Source organism: Paroedura picta, chromosome 1 (assembly GCF_049243985.1).
Source record: "Paroedura picta isolate Pp20150507F chromosome 1, Ppicta_v3.0, whole genome shotgun sequence".
Classification (NCBI taxonomy): Eukaryota; Metazoa; Chordata; class Lepidosauria; order Squamata; family Gekkonidae; genus Paroedura; species Paroedura picta.
Window position 1 is genome coordinate 198,388,945 of NC_135369.1, and position 15,204 is coordinate 198,404,148.

At 48.4% G+C, this 15,204-nt stretch overlaps 1 protein-coding gene across 1 annotated transcript in view; it reads left to right on the top strand.

The window, feature by feature from the left end:
• RHAG (Rh associated glycoprotein) overlaps positions 1-15,204 on the top strand; it is a 50,282-nt gene that overhangs the window by 10,014 nt on the left and 25,064 nt on the right. The window contains exons 2-3 of the mRNA XM_077316097.1: positions 3,590-3,773; positions 8,066-8,216. Coding sequence (XP_077172212.1) covers positions 3,590-3,773; positions 8,066-8,216 — 335 coding nt within the window. The remainder of the gene's footprint in view (positions 1-3,589; positions 3,774-8,065; positions 8,217-15,204) is intronic.

A 15,204-nucleotide genomic window follows, 5' to 3' on the forward strand; every position in this document is an offset into this window, starting at 1 on the left:
AAGGCTCCCCCAGGGTTAATGTTTTTCTGCTGGCTCTCGTGAAAGGCTCCTACAGGGGTTTTTTTTTCTGCTGGCTCTCGTGGGCGTGCCGGCTTGGAGCTGCGAAAGGCTCCTCCAGGGTTAATGTTTTTCTGCTGGCTCTCGTGGGTCTTTGAGCTGAAAGGCTCCTACAGGGGTTTTTTTTTCTGCTGGCTCTCGTGGGCGTGCCGGCTTGGAGCTGCGAAAGGCTCCTCCAGGGTTAATGTTTTTCTGCTGGCTCTCGTGGGTCTTTGAGCTGAAAGGCTCCTACAGGGGGTTTTTTTTCTGCTGGCTCTCGTGGGCGTGCCGGCTTGGAGCTGCGAAAGGCTCCCCCAGGGTTAATGTTTTTCTGCTGGGTCTCGCTGAAAGGCTCCTACAGGAGTTTTTTTTTCTGCTGGCTCTCCTGGGCGCCGGCTTGGAGCTGCGAGGGGCTCCTACAGGAGTTTTTTTTTTCTGCTGGCTCTCCTGGGCGCCGGCTTGGAGCTGCGAAGGGCTCCTACAGGAGTTTTTTTGTCTGCTGGCTCTCCTGGGCGCCGGCTTGGAGCTGCGAAGGGCTCCTACAGGAGTTTTTTTGTCTGCTGGCTCTCCTGGGCGCCGGCTTGGAGCTGCGAAGGGCTCCTACAGGAGTTTTTTTTTCTGCTGGCTCTCCTGGGCGCCGGCTTGGAGCTGCGAAGGGCTCCTCCAGGGTTAATGTTTTTCTGCTGGCTCTCGTGGGCTGAAAGGCTCCTACAGGGGTTTTTTTTTCTGCTGGCTCTCGTGGGCGTGCCGGCTTGGAGCTGTGAAAGGCTCCCCCAGGGTTAATGTTTTTCTGCTGGCTCTCGTGGGCTGAAAGGCTCCTACAGGGGTTTTTTTTTCTGCTGGCTCTCGTGGGCGTGCCGGCTTGGAGCTGCGAAAGGCTCCCCCAGAGTTAATGTTTTTCTGCTGGCTCTCGTGGGCGTGCCGGCTTGGAGCTGCGAAAGGCTCCCCCAGGGTTAATGTTTTTCTGCTGGCTCTCGTGAAAGGCTCCTACAGGGGTTTTTTTTTCTGCTGGCTCTCGTGGGCGTGCCGGCTTGGAGCTGCGAAAGGCTCCTACAGGAGTTTTTTTGTCTGCTGGCTCTCGTGGGCGTGCCGGCTTGGAGCTGCGAAAGGCTCCCCCAGGGTTAATGTTTTTCTGCTGGCTCTCGTGGGCTGAAAGGCTCCTACAGGGGTTTTTTTTTCTGCTGGCTCTCGTGGGCGTGCCGGCTTGGAGCTGCGAAAGGCTCCCCCAGGGTTAATGTTTTTCTGCTGGGTCTCGTGGGCTGAAAGGCTCCTACAGGGGTTTTTTTTTCTGCTGGCTCTCGTGGGCGTGCCGGCTTGGAGCTGCGAAAGGCTCCCCCAGGGTTAATGTTTTTCTGCTGGCTCTCGTGGGCTGAAAGGCTCCTACAGGGTTTTTTTTTTCTGCTGGCTCTCGTGGGCGTGCCGGCTTGGAGCTGCGAAAGGCTACCCCACGGTTAATGTTTTTCTGCTGGCTCTCGTGGGCGTGCCGGCTTGGAGCTGCGAAAGGCTCCCCCAGGGTTAATGTTTTTCTGCTGGCTCTCGTGGGCTGAAAGGCTCCTACAGGGGTTTTTTTTTCTGCTGGCTCTCGTGGGCTTGCCGGCTTGGAGCTGCGAAAGGCTCCCCCAGGGTTAATGTTTTTCTGCTGGCTCTCGTGGGCTGAAAGGCTCCTACAGGAGTTTTTTTTTCTGCTGGCTCTCCTGGGCGCCGGCTTGGAGCTGCGAAGGGCTCCTACAAGAGTTTTTTTGTCTGCTGGCTCTCCTGGGCGCCGGCTTGGAGCTGCGAAAGGCTCCTACAGGAGTTTTTTTTTCTGCAGGCTCTCCTGGGCGCCGGCTTGGAGCTGCGAAGGGCTCCTACAGGAGTTTTTTTGTCTGCTGGCTCTCCTGGGCGCCGGCTTGGAGCTGCGAAAGGCTCCTACAGGAGTTTTTTTTTCTGCTGGCTCTCGTGGGCGTGCCGGCTTGGAGCTGCGAAGGGCTCCCCCAGGGTTAATGTTTTTCTGCTGGCTCTCGTGGGCTGAAAGGCTCCTACAGGGGTTTTTTTTTCTGCTGGCTCTCGTGGGCGTGCCGGCTTGGAGCTGCGAAAGGCTCCCCCAGGGTTAATGTTTTTCTGCTGGCTCTCCTGGACGCCGGCTTGGAGCTGCGAAGGGCTCCTACAGGAGTTTTTTTGTCTGCTGGCTCTCCTGGGCGCCGTCTTTGAGCTGAAAGGCTCCTACAGGGGTTTTTTTTTCTGCTGGCTCTCGTGGGCGTGCCGGCTTGGAGCTGCGAAAGGCTCCCCCAGGGTTAATGTTTTTCTGCTGGCTCTCCTGGGCGCCGGCTTGGAGCTGCGAAGGGCTCCTACAGGAGTTTTTTTGTCTGCTGGCTCTCCTGGGCGCCGGCTTGGAGCTGCGAAAGGCTCCTATAGGAGTTTTTTTTTCTGCTGCCTCTCCTGGGCGCCGGCTTGGAGCTGCGAAGGGCTCCTACAGGAGTTTTTTTGTCTGCTGGCTCTCCTGGGCGCCGGCTTGGAGCTGCGAAAGGCTCCTACAGGAGTTTTTTTTTCTGCTGGCTCTCCTGGGCGCCGGCTTGGAGCTGCAAAGGGCTCCTACAGGAGTTTTTTTGTCTGCTGGCTCTCCTGGGCGCCGGCTTGGAGCTGCGAAAGGCTCCTCTGGGGGTGTTTTTTTTTTCTCTGCAGCTTCTCGGCGGCTGGAGTCTTGTGTTTGCGTCGGCGGCTCCCTTGGGGGCCGGCCTGACGCAGCGAGAGGCGCTTTGCGCCTCTCACCGCGTCAGGCCGGGAGCAACTGCGAACCGCGCTGGGCGCGGCTCGCAGTTGCTAGGGCTGGGAATCGGAGGGACCAATCGGCAGGCGCTTTGCGCCTGCCGATTGGTCCCTCCAGTTGTCTGTCATGAGGAAGGGTCCAATCTGGACCCTTCCTCATCCCGGACACATCCCGCCCCAGAACCACTTACTGTTTTATTTAGTCCGTGGCACCCGCGGCGCCACGGGCGGTGTACAGATTAGAGACACTGAAGGGACTTGTTGCTATGGTGCTGAATCACCCTGGCCTTCCTTGTCTGCCAAAGGTATCGAAATATTGGTATCGAAATACCATCTTCCATTTTAAAAAAGTATCTGTAGGTATTTCTCTGTGTCCCCACATTTGCTTTTAGGTATTGCCTCAGATATTACTTTCAGTGTATTACTCTTTCAGTCTTTTGACTGTGGCTTAGCAAGCATTTTCCTTATCAGGGGGAGGAAATGATAGGAAAGATAACTGACAGCCACTGTATCAGTGTAATGTGACTCCTGTTCTCTCTATCAAAGAAAACACATGAGAATACACAAGTGGATTGTATAATGTGTAATGAGGACATAAGACAACAGAGATAAAGAGGACGGTTATCTGACTGCCACATTTTTGTTTTGTTTGTTTAATATAACAGATATAAAACACATGCAAAGAATTTTTTAAGGCACCTTTCATATGATATATTGCTTTGTCTGCCCCCAAAGATTCCTATTTCACTGATTAGCCTGATTCTTCCATTCACAAGCTCACGGCTGTCTCTGGCTTTTCTGTCCACAGTCTTTCAGGATGTTCACGTGATGATATTCATTGGCTTTGGGTTCTTGATGACCTTCTTGAAGAAATATGGCTTCAGCAGCATTGGGATCAACTTGCTCATTGCCGCCTTGGGTCTCCAGTGGGGCACCCTGATGCAGGGATTTTGGCATATGGAAGCAAACACAATCTATGTTGGCATGGAAAGGTAAGAGTAGTCCTGGTAGCTCAACCTCCAGAAGCCCTCTGACTAACATTGTGGGGCCTTCTCCAGTCCAACAGCAGAGGATGAGGGGGAGTGGGGTTGCCAGATCCAGGTTGAGAACTTCTGAAGATTTAGGGGTAGAGGCTGGAGAAAACAGGGACCTCAGTGGGGTACTGTGCCATAGCATCTACCCCCCCAGAGCATCCATTTTCTCCAGGGGAACTGATCTCTGTGATTTGGGGATGAGCTCTAATTGTGGGAGATCCTCAGGTCCCACTTGCAGCCTACCAATGCTGTTACCCAAATTAGATATTTGATTGGGGAATTCAGCTTGCTAGAGAGATAACAACTGGATCTCTACCATCGTCCATCAATCAGTCATTTATAATGGATCTCAACCAATATAAAAACAATATACAATTACAATAATAGTTTAAAGTATAAAGTGTACAGTCCAAATATTAAAACATCTGCATATAAACTATTTTAGAATTAATAAAAGTTTATATAAGAGCATTTAAAAATCCAGATTATAACATTTCATCCATTCTAAACTTGGTTGACTTGTATAGGGCTTCTGATATTACAAACCTGAGCATAGAACCCCCAAATTTAAACATTCATGAGGACAGAGGCCCAGTTTTTGAAGAGCATTCAGGACTATCTTTTGTCAGCTAGATTGGAATTGGTCATACATTACTAGGGGAAAGAGACCCTGAGCATTTAAACAACCTGACAGCCAAAAATTCACAGCATACCAATTGTGGCCTCTACCCTTAACATGCCAGTTTCCAATCTAATACATGAACTGGATACACATTTCAGAACCTGTAATAAGGCTCTCTCTAGAGAAATAGCAGAGAAGGACGAAGGCCCTAAAAATGTTCCATGTAGGTAATTAAGACAATGCCTTAGCCATTTAAGATCAGCAAGTACAAAATATCCCCTTTGGGATATTATATATCCCACCAGTATATATCAGGGTTATTCCCTTAGAAAGTGTCAAAATGAACCAGACTGAAAAAAGTGTTTTTTATTCAGAAAAACAACTTAAGGGCAACTAACAGATTTATAAGCACACACAATAATTGGATAAGTGTATTATTCTGGTCTGTGGCTATATGAATGAATGAATGAGTGTATTATTATATGCACACACAATAATACACGAATTTAAACTAAAAAGAACAGGGTTGAATGGGTATGAGAGAGAGAGAGAGAATGGGGAAGAATTATAGCTACACTTATGATGTGGTGAAGTCTGTAGTAGAAACGACCAGCATCTCTGGAAAAGAAGGGGCAGCCCACAAGTGTGTATTGGATCTAAGAAGACACACACACACATAGATGAGTCCTGGTGTTAGGCTTAAATAGGTTATTTGTATCCTTGCTTTAAGGTTGGGTGTATCTGTGGCAATTACATGTGTATAACAGAGACTGGAAGGCATATGATGGTCTTGTCTAGTTTGAGACAAACCCTTGGACGAAACCCCGGAGGTTACTCAAAATAAGAATAACTGTAATTGCAATGAGATTATCAGTGAATCTCCCAAGAAAAGAGATAAAAATCATGATTGCATTGCCTGAATAAAACTAAAAGTGAAAGTGGTTTCTTGACACTCTTAGATTGTGTGACAAGATAATGACTGATTACCTAATTGAGTTTTGGAGGCAATAGACCTCTGTAGAATCACAATGATCTAATGATTCAAGGAATCCAGGTGAATTCTAGAAGCATGGTATCTGGCTGGAGTGTACAGTTCCATTTCTGCTTGGGAGCAGACAGTGCAGTTTGGTCAGTTTGGATGCAACTGGCATAAATTTATGCATTTCAGCCTGGCAATGCAATGCAGTGTTGGAGAAGCGTGTTTTCAGGCAAACATCCCCTCAAAGTGACCGAGACCTGGACACAGGAGGGCAAAACAGTGGCCCTGAAAGAATTAGCCCTGCCTGGGTTCTCAGTCCTCCACCAATCTTGGTTCCATAGTGGGGGGGGGGGGGTTGCTATTCTTGTATGGGAGTCTTTCACCTACAGGGCTCTCCCAGTGCTGGTGATCTTTGGAGTGGAGTGTATCGGTATTGGATGGATGTGGCTGAGGGCTTGGGCATCTGGTTGGTGTAACACCTGACCAAGGCCCCATGAGATGCTCTATCGAGCCTGCTGGAGGCAGTGGCCACCTAGATGCTGCAGTTTTCCAGGCCTATAAACCTGGGGGACTTCAATGTCCAATGGACACACCATCCTGAAGATGAAACTCAAATATTTTGGCCACCTCATGAGAAAGAAGGACTCCCTGGGCAAGAGCCTAATGATGGGTAAAATTGAGGGCAAAAGAAGAAGGGGACGACAGGGAATGAGGTGGCTGGATGGAGTCACTGAAGCCGTTGGTGCGAGCTTAAGATGAAACTCAAATATTTTGGCCACCTCATGAGAAGGAAGGACTCCCTGGGCAAGAGTCTAATGATGGGTAAAATTGAGGGCAAAAGAAGAAGGGGACGACAGGGAATTAGGTGGCTGGATGGAGTCACTGAAGCAGTTGGTGCGAGCTTAAATGGACTCCAGGGACAGGAAGGCCTGGAGGATCATTGTCCATGAGGTCGCATTGGGTCGGACCCTACTTTGCAACTAACATCAAGAACCATTATTTATTTATTCATTCATTCATTTGTTTGTTGTTGTATTTTAAAGATGGATACATTTATTGTGACCAAAGGATACAATTATTGTGACCCAAGGTTTTGTCCCCTCGAGTTCCCTGCATTGGACATGTAAAGTGCTGTCCAAAATTGGTGAGGATATTTACCAATGTATGCAAAGAACCCACTCCTTTACGCAGGCCAATACATTTTTTGGCCTGTAAAGTCCCATGGGACTCCACAGTAGCTAAAGTTAACACAGCATCCCCCCCGGGAGGTGAAATTCATAGTTAAATTTCTCATGGATAGCAAAAGGCCATTGTCTCCATGTGTGCAGTGGCATCCGAATCAGCCGTTCCAGGGAGAACAAGCCCCGTTTTGGGGGAAACAAGCCCCATCCAGATGCTCATCATGACCATTTTCAAAATTACTGGCCATTTCAGATGCCACCGCGCACTCCCATCTCCTCCCCCAGGCTGTTTTCTTGTACCAAAACAGTGAAGGGTGTGTGTGTGTGTGTGTGAGGGGGGGGGTTATTTGGAACATTTTTGCTCCTTCACACACACACACACACACACACACACACTCATCTATCTGTAGCAGCAAAAATGAGAAAATAATTCCCTCCCAGCACCATTTCCTTGCTTGGAATGGGTGGTGTTGGGGGAGGGGGGGAGGCAGGAGTTCTTCTTCCCCCAGTGGCAGCATTCCAAGCCTGCTTGGCTCTTGTTTGTTTTCTGAAAGCCATTCCCTCCAATGGCTGGGTGGCTGTGGAGAGCCTGAGCTTGAGCCAGGGGACCTAGAACCAAGTCTTTAAGAAGCCAAATGGCTCATTTAGCCCCTTGGCAGTAAGAGAGGGATGTGAGACACAGAGCCTGGTTGTACTTGGAGTTTGGTCCTTGCCGTGGTTTCCAAAAAAGCCTCTTAGCACCTGAGAGATCACAGGGGCTGATCTCTTTCATTCCCGCAGCAGAACTGCATCCCAGGCTTTCATCCCATTCACCGGGAGTAAGGTTGCTTGCCAGCCTTCGGTTGGGAATTACCTGGAGCCGTGGCGGAGGGAGGGTTGGGGAGAAGAGAGACTTCAGCCGGTTACAATACAATAAAGGAACGTTGCCAGTCTTGGGCTGGGAAATACCTGCAGATTTTGAGGGTAGAGCCTGGGGAGGGCAGGGTTCGGCGAGGGCCCTCAGCAGGGTACAAGGCAGCTGTTTTCTCCAAGGGGAACTGATCTCCAAAGCAGCTTTTCTTCTTTGTAGTCTGGAGGTCACTTGTGGAAAAGGGAGAATCCCAGGCCTCACTTGGAGATGGTAGCCGTATCTGGGGACCCAGGTTGGGCAGCCAATCTCCAGGTGGGGTCTGGAGATTCCCTGGAATGACAACTGCTCTCCGGGCTACATAGGTAGCTGATTTCCATAATATTTATTTGAACTCTTTCCTCCAGTTCTCTTGGAGGAACCAGCTGCTTTGGAAGGGGGGGGGGGGGCTGGATGGCAGGATACCTGACCGAGGCTCCTCCCTTGCCTAAACCTCAACCTCCCAGGTGCTACCTACAAATCTCCAGGGATTTCAGAAGCCAGAGCTGGCAACTTTACTCCTGGAATGTCCACAATTTTGATCTATGCTTTTTCTCCCCTCTTGCCATTTAAAACTGGAAGTATTATCAACGCAGACTTTAGCACAGCAACAGTCCTGATCTCCTTTGGAGCCATTTTGGGGAGAACAAGCCCCGTCCAGATGCTCATCATGACCATTTTCGAAATTACCATCTTTACATGCAACGAACACCTTGTCGTAAAAGTATTCAGGGTAAGAAGTTTTCGGTCCGATTTGTGTCAAAGGAACAGAAGTGTCACCTTTTATCCTAGTCAAAATCTACTTTACAAGGGGGGATTACATGCTATCTTTATGACTCTAGTCTGCCTCAGGGCTTCCTGTTATAACGTTTCCCTTCCCTGTTTGCCTTGATTAAAATGACTTCTGCAATGCACAGTTTATTCTCCCAGGGAGATGAACAACCTTCGTTGGCAGGGTTGCCAGCAATGAGTTGGGAAATACCTGGAGGTTTGGCACACAGGCAAAGAGCTCGGCACCTGCAGGTAGAGGCCCCTCCTATCTGCGCTGCTGGCCACCTCGGGCTGTGATGAGCGCCAAGGTGGCCGAACAGAGCCAAAGTGCACACACCTAGCTGCAATGCCAGGGCTTCTCCAGCTACTAGAAAAAATTGAAAACAGGCTGTGGAAAAAGAAAAAAAAATGTGTTTATCCAGAGCCCGTTTTGGTTTATGTTTGCACATCATAGACAGGAAGGCAATAACTACAAAATAAATGGGAAGAATTGCAATCAAAATGATTACATTTGTGTACCAGCCAATTGGTTGAATTTTTCTATTTTGGATTATTCCATTCAGCCAGCCCTCTTTCGTACCACTTTGAGACTGGCCACCCTGCAGAAAGTGCCGCCAATTCACAGCCAACTTTTGGCAACCCTGCAGAGTTTTCAAGGCAGGAGACTTTCAGAGGTCTGCTCCACATAGTGACCGTGGCTTTCCTTGCTGGTCTCTGCTCCAAATACCGACAAGTGCGGACCCTGCTTAGCTTACAAGATGGGGTTGAGATTGGGCTGGGCTGGGCTGGCCCATCTGTTTGAGAGAATGCACAGCTTCAGTGGCTGCCAAAGTTTCTGATCAGTTCTATAGTCTGCCTAACCTCTGTTGCCACCGTAAGTTTTCTAGTGGTGCTATAATTTAACTTGAGACTGTCCCATCTTCTCTCCTTTCCCTTGAGGGATTCCCAACCAGGAAAGTTCCCAGGGATCCTGCAACCTTCCCCAAAGGTTCAGATGCCCCTCAGTCTGCAAATCATCACTGGAGCCCACATCCCTGGTTGTTCTCTAGGCCTAGTCTCTTTATCCAATGTGGAAAAATGGCAAATGATCAATCAGTTGATCGGTTGGCTCCCACATCTTACTTCCGCACCCCCTTGTCACCGCTTCTGGGGTTCCTCGACGCCTGAAAAACATTTCAGGGGTCCCCCTACAGTCGAAAGGTTGAAAAAAGCTGCTCTAATCCCTTGATCCTGAAACTATCACTTTGCTGGGGAAATGGCTGGGATGGGCATCTTATTATCTCACCTTCCTTCTTTTGAGGAATTTGCAGCAACTTTTTCCCCACTGAAAAGCTACCAGGTGTTCCATTCCCCCATCCCCCGATGCGTTTTTGTAAAACCATGTTTGGCAAGCTGGGTAGGTGAAAGCCAGGGTGGAGTTTGGGGAGGGGAGCTCATCAGAGGACATCATAGAAGCCGCCCCTCCAAAGCTGCCATTTTCTCCAGAGGAGCTGATCTCAGTAGGTATAAATCGGGAAAATCGCCAGGTCACACATGGAGGCTGGCAGCCCTCTGAAAGAGCCGTGTTCTATTAAGAATCAACAGGTTTCCATCACTCACCTGTGTCTCCCGCCCCTCCCAATAAGTCTGCAGGTTCGGTACTCACAGACTAGAAATACTTTGAAAACAGCTCTTTAGTAAAGTCAAACAGCTGCCCAGCCCACCAAAGAACATGCACAGTTCATTGGTCCATAAATTCACACAGCTAGAGTCTCTGATCGGTTACTTTACAGTCTTTCATTCGCATTGTGATCCGTGAATTGCATATATAAAACCCCTCATGTGGACCTCAGACAAGAGGCATGGAATATGGATCTCAGAGGGGTACATATGCTACTTCTAAGCCTCAGGGCCTCCTCTTACTTATTAGCGCTGAGAGTCAGTTTGGTGTAGTGGTTAGGAGTGCAGACTTCTAATCTGGCAAGCCAGGTTTGATTCCCCGCTCCTCCACCCCTTGCAGCCAGCTGGGTGACCTTGGGCTGGCCAGAGCAATAAAGCTGTTCTGACAAATCAGTAAAGTAATATCAGGGCTCTCTCAGTCTAAGGAAAGGGAAGGCATTTGTAAGCCCTTGGAGACTCCTTGGGGTAGAGAAAAGCAGCATATAAGAATCAATTCTTCTTCATCATCCATGCAGTCCTCTGTAAGGCATTTTGCTCTCAAGATGATAGGCTTGCAGTTCAGCAAAATAATATATCCATTTAAGCAAAATAAAGGACAGGCCATGAAATCATCAATCTGGCCTATGTGCTCTATTTAAGAATAAAGCCGGAGTCCTGTGGCACCTTTAAGCTCAGTCAAAAAACTTTGATTTTTACCTGGGAGACTGAGGGCCATTTCCCACGGCGATCTTTGTTGCAAATTGTTTGCGGAATGAAAAATCGCCATTTAAAATAGTGGAATTCGTCGTTTTGCACACCTGGCTTTGTAGTGGAATCAGTTGCGTTTTTTAGCGTTTCCCACAGGCTTCCGGTCTCGGCAGAAATCGCTAGAAAGGAAGCGCTATTGCCAAGCTTGTCCCGCCCCTGGCCGTCAAGCAGCCAATGGGCAGCCGTTAGCATGCTCCCAAACAGCCCCTTTCCCTTTAAGAAAGCTTTTTTAAAAAAAAAAACAGACCCATAGCAACGAATCTATGTAGATTCCTTGCACTGGAGAGACCCATCCAGCTGCCTAATGTGATCTATCGTTTGATTGTATGATCGTTGGCACGCTGGCTCGAGTGATAAAAAAAAATTCCCCCCCCCCCTTCTCACGGGCTCGATTTTCGGCTGAATTTATGTGTAAAAAATAAAGGGACTTTATTTCAGCAAACGGGCTTTTATGTGGTTTGTGCTTAGTGACTAAAGGTGAAGGACTGAAGCCAGGGAAGCCTCTAAACAGAAAGAGGCTCGCCGGTGCGTTTATCCCCGCTCGCTCCGAGAAAAAAAAATGGCGATCGCTTCGCCGGAAGTTTGGAGGAGAGATCCAGGGGGAGGGACTTTGAAGAACCAGCTACAATGGTAACGCACAGGTCTTTAGCGCTACTGTTGCAGATTGGTTGCAGGAGTGTATCGCTATCCGGAGGGTGAATCCAGTTTTCTGGATTCCCCTGAAAGCGCCACAACGAAGCGCTTATTGCTGATCGGTTTCAGGATTGTTGCAGATTGTTGACGACGTCGTGCGTTATGGCAAATTAGTAGCGTTTTCAATCGGCAACCATTGTGCTATTTTTAAGCCGTGGGAAATGCCCCTGATTATTATAATCTGGAGATGAGCTGTAATCCAGGAGCTCTCCAGGCCCCACCTGGGCTAACTCTGGGTTGGAAATATTCCCGGAGGTTTGGAGGAGGGCCTTAAAATGGTACAATGCCTCAGAGTCCACCTTCTAGCTGTTTTTGCCTGCAAAGCTGACCATTATAATCTAGGGCCATTCCGCACCGGGATCCATGTTGCAAATTGTTTGCGGAACGAAAAATCGCCATTTTAAATAGTGGAATTCATCGTTATGCATACCTGCCTTTGCAGTGGAATCCAGTTGCGTTTCTATCGTTTCCCACAGGGTTCCGGTCTCGGCAAAAATCCCTAGCCAGGAAGCGCTATTGCTGAGCTGTGTCCCGCCCCTGGCCGTCAAGCAGCCAATGGGCGGCCGTTATCATGCTCCCAAACAGCCCCTTTCCCTTTAAGGAAGGTTTTTTTTAAAAAACACACACACACGTTGCAACGAATCTGCGTTGATTCGTTGCAACGGAGAGACCCATCCAGCTAGCAGGTGGTGTTTGAGCTGCCATTTCATTGTTGCCACGCTCCCCCCGAGTGAACCCCCCCCCCTCACAGGCGCGATTTTCGGCCGAAAACAGTGTGAAAAATAAAGGGAAAATAAACCAGCAAACGGGCCTCTGTGTTGCTTGTGCTTGGTGACTTTAAACAGAGGGACCGCAGCCGGGGAAGCCTCATTGGGTAAACGAAGGCTTGCCAGTGCGTTGATCTCCGCTCGCTCGGAGAAAAAAAATGGCGATCTTTTTGCCAGAAGATCAGAGGAGAGAGCCAGGGGAAGGGACTTTGCAGAAACTGCAACAATGGTAACGCACAGAACTTTCCCGCTAGTGTTGCAGATTGGTTGCAAGAGTGTAGCGCTTTCCGGAGAGTGAATCCACTTTTTGGGATTTCCCTGAAAGCGCTACAACGAAGCGCTTTTTGCGGATCAGTTTCAGGAGTGTTGCAGATTGTCAGCGATGTTGTGCATAACGGCAAAACTGTAGTGATTTCAATTAGTAACCATTGTGCTATTTTGGACGAATGCGGAACGGCTCCTAGAGATGAGCAGCAATAGTAGCGACAATGATGGAGGCCTGCAGACGGAGATTGGAGTGGAGTGGCACAAGTATGTTCTGCCAGAGCTATGAGCTTTGGCCAGCCCTTAGCAGTAACAGTTTGCATTTTGGGGTGCGGACAGACAGACAGACAAACAGACCAGCATGTGTCCTGCAAGTCTGGAATGTTCAGCCTGGAGAAAAGGAGGTTGAGAGGGGACATGATAGCCCTCTTTAAGTATTTTAAAGGTTGTCACTTGGAGGAGGGCAGGATGCTGTTTCCGTTGGCTGCAGAGGAGAGGACATGCAGTAATGGGTTTAAACTATGAGTACAACGATATAGGCTAGATAACAGGAAAAACATTTTCCACAGTCAGAGTAGTTCAGCAGTGGAATAGGCTGCCTAAGGAGGTGGTGAGCTCCCCCTCACTGGCAGTCTTCAAGCAAAGGCTGGATACACACTTTTCTTGGATGCTTTAGGATGCTTAGGGCTGATCCTGCGTTGAGCAGGGGGTTGGATTAGATCGCCTGTGTAGCCCCTTCCAACTCTATGATTCTATTATTCTATGAAAGTGCAGGAAAATCTAAATAAAGAATTTTTACAGCCCGAAAGTGTAAATAGTGAAGAAATAAATGTCTGGAGAAACATAGCTGAAGTGACTTTTTTCAAGCTTTCCCTGGTAAATAAAAAACACTATTTGCCAGGAAGGTCCTATGAACTCAAAGGCCCAGAATTTCAAGTGGAGTTCGCTTTACATGACAGTAGACAGTGCCTTGTGGCTCAGGGTGGTAAGGCAGCCAACATGCTGTCTGAAGCTCTGACTATAGGCATTCGGCCCAGAGCTTCTGCCAAAAATCTTTGCGTAGGCCAGGACAGATAATTATATATTTGTCAAATCTTCTACCCTCTTCAGGACTCTTTCAGATGGGCCTATGCCATCAAGCCCTGCAACCAAAGTTGCCAACCTCCAGGTAGTGACTGGAACTCTCCTGGTTAAGTGCAGCAGTCTCTAATCTGGACAACCGGATTTGATTCTCCACCTCTCTTACCCCTGAAGCTAGTTGGATGTCTTTGGGCTAGTCAGTTTGCACAGAGCTCTCTCAGCTCCACCTACCTCACAGGATATTGGTTGTGGGGAGAGGAAATGAAGGCAATTGTAAGCCACTTTAAAACTTCTCCTGATAGTGAAAGGTCTTCTTATCTCTCAGCCCCATGCACCTAACAGGCTGCCTGTTGTGGGGAAAGGAAGGGAAAAATTGGTTTGTAAGTGTTGGGTGTTTTGGACTGGACTTGGTACTATGTCTGTCCATTGAACTAGAGCCACAGAGTATCAGAGTGTTTAGTAAACTTTGTGAATAAGGAACCGATCCAGACTCACAGTGCTTTGAGGTTTAAAAGAGAAAACCTTTACTAGGAAAGATTATTGACAGGGATATATCGTATTCTTCTGCTTCAATCTCCTTACTGAAGCAGTGTACAAAATATTATACAGTAGTTACAAAAGCAGCACATTGCTACACTGCAGGACAACTACATGCCACACATCAGCAGACTGAGAGAGAGCTGAACCTAATGGCAGCTGCTCCTTGCTTGCTTCTGCAAAGCACACAATGATCTGTTCTTCCTGAAGAAAGAGGAAGTGGGCAGGAGCCCACATTATGCAAAGGAATCCCCAGGACATGTGCTCGGGTTTTTTTTTATTGTAAGCTCGCCTGTGAACACTTCATGCCACTTGTGAGCACACAGATACAACTGAGCTGCTTAAACAGCTTAACAACAACCCTTCAAGGCTGACTTCACCCAATTACTTGCTGTTTGCGATTCCAACAGTAAGGTCCTTTGGGATGCCTCCAAGTTGTAGAAAGCCAGGCACCAAAAAACCCAAACAACAACAAAAAAACAGCTGCTCTTCTTCTAATCTCCCGGTGACAGAGATCCGTTCACATGGAGAAAATGGCTACTTTGAAAGGTGGGCTGTATGACATTCTGTCCCATGGTGACCCCCCCTCTCCAAACCCCGCCCTCCTCTACCCCCCAAAAATATCCAGGTATTTCCCAGAATCCACCCTCCAGAGCAGCATTGTCTGCAGAGGAGCTGATCTCTGTCATCTGGAGATTGTTTGACATCCCAAGAACTCTCCAGACACCACATGGAAGCTGGCAACCTGAAGTGTAATCCTAAAGAGAGTTACACTTAAAAGGGTGAAAAGTCCTCCAACATGTAAACTTCTGCAAGCACACTGGTGGATACACATACATCGGGTTGGCCCTTGACACCCTGGACACACCACTCCCACATGCATTCATTTATTCCCCTTAGCATTTATATATATATATACACACACACCCCCAAATATATCTTGGAACCTGTTGTATAGTGGGTAGCTAAGAAATAAGTGACATGCAGTCATACATCAGGATGCTGTTTATTGTTTCCAGGAGTGGGTGCATGTTGCAGGTAACCACACAGACTGGGGACTTGCCTGGACTTGCCCCAAATATATACATATGTACAGGACCCCGACAGATCATTGGTTGTTCTTCGGAGCTGTTTGGATCCTGCTCCAGACTCCAAGCTCAGCCTTCTGCTGCCTCGCATACACAACAGAACCTAAGTTAGTAC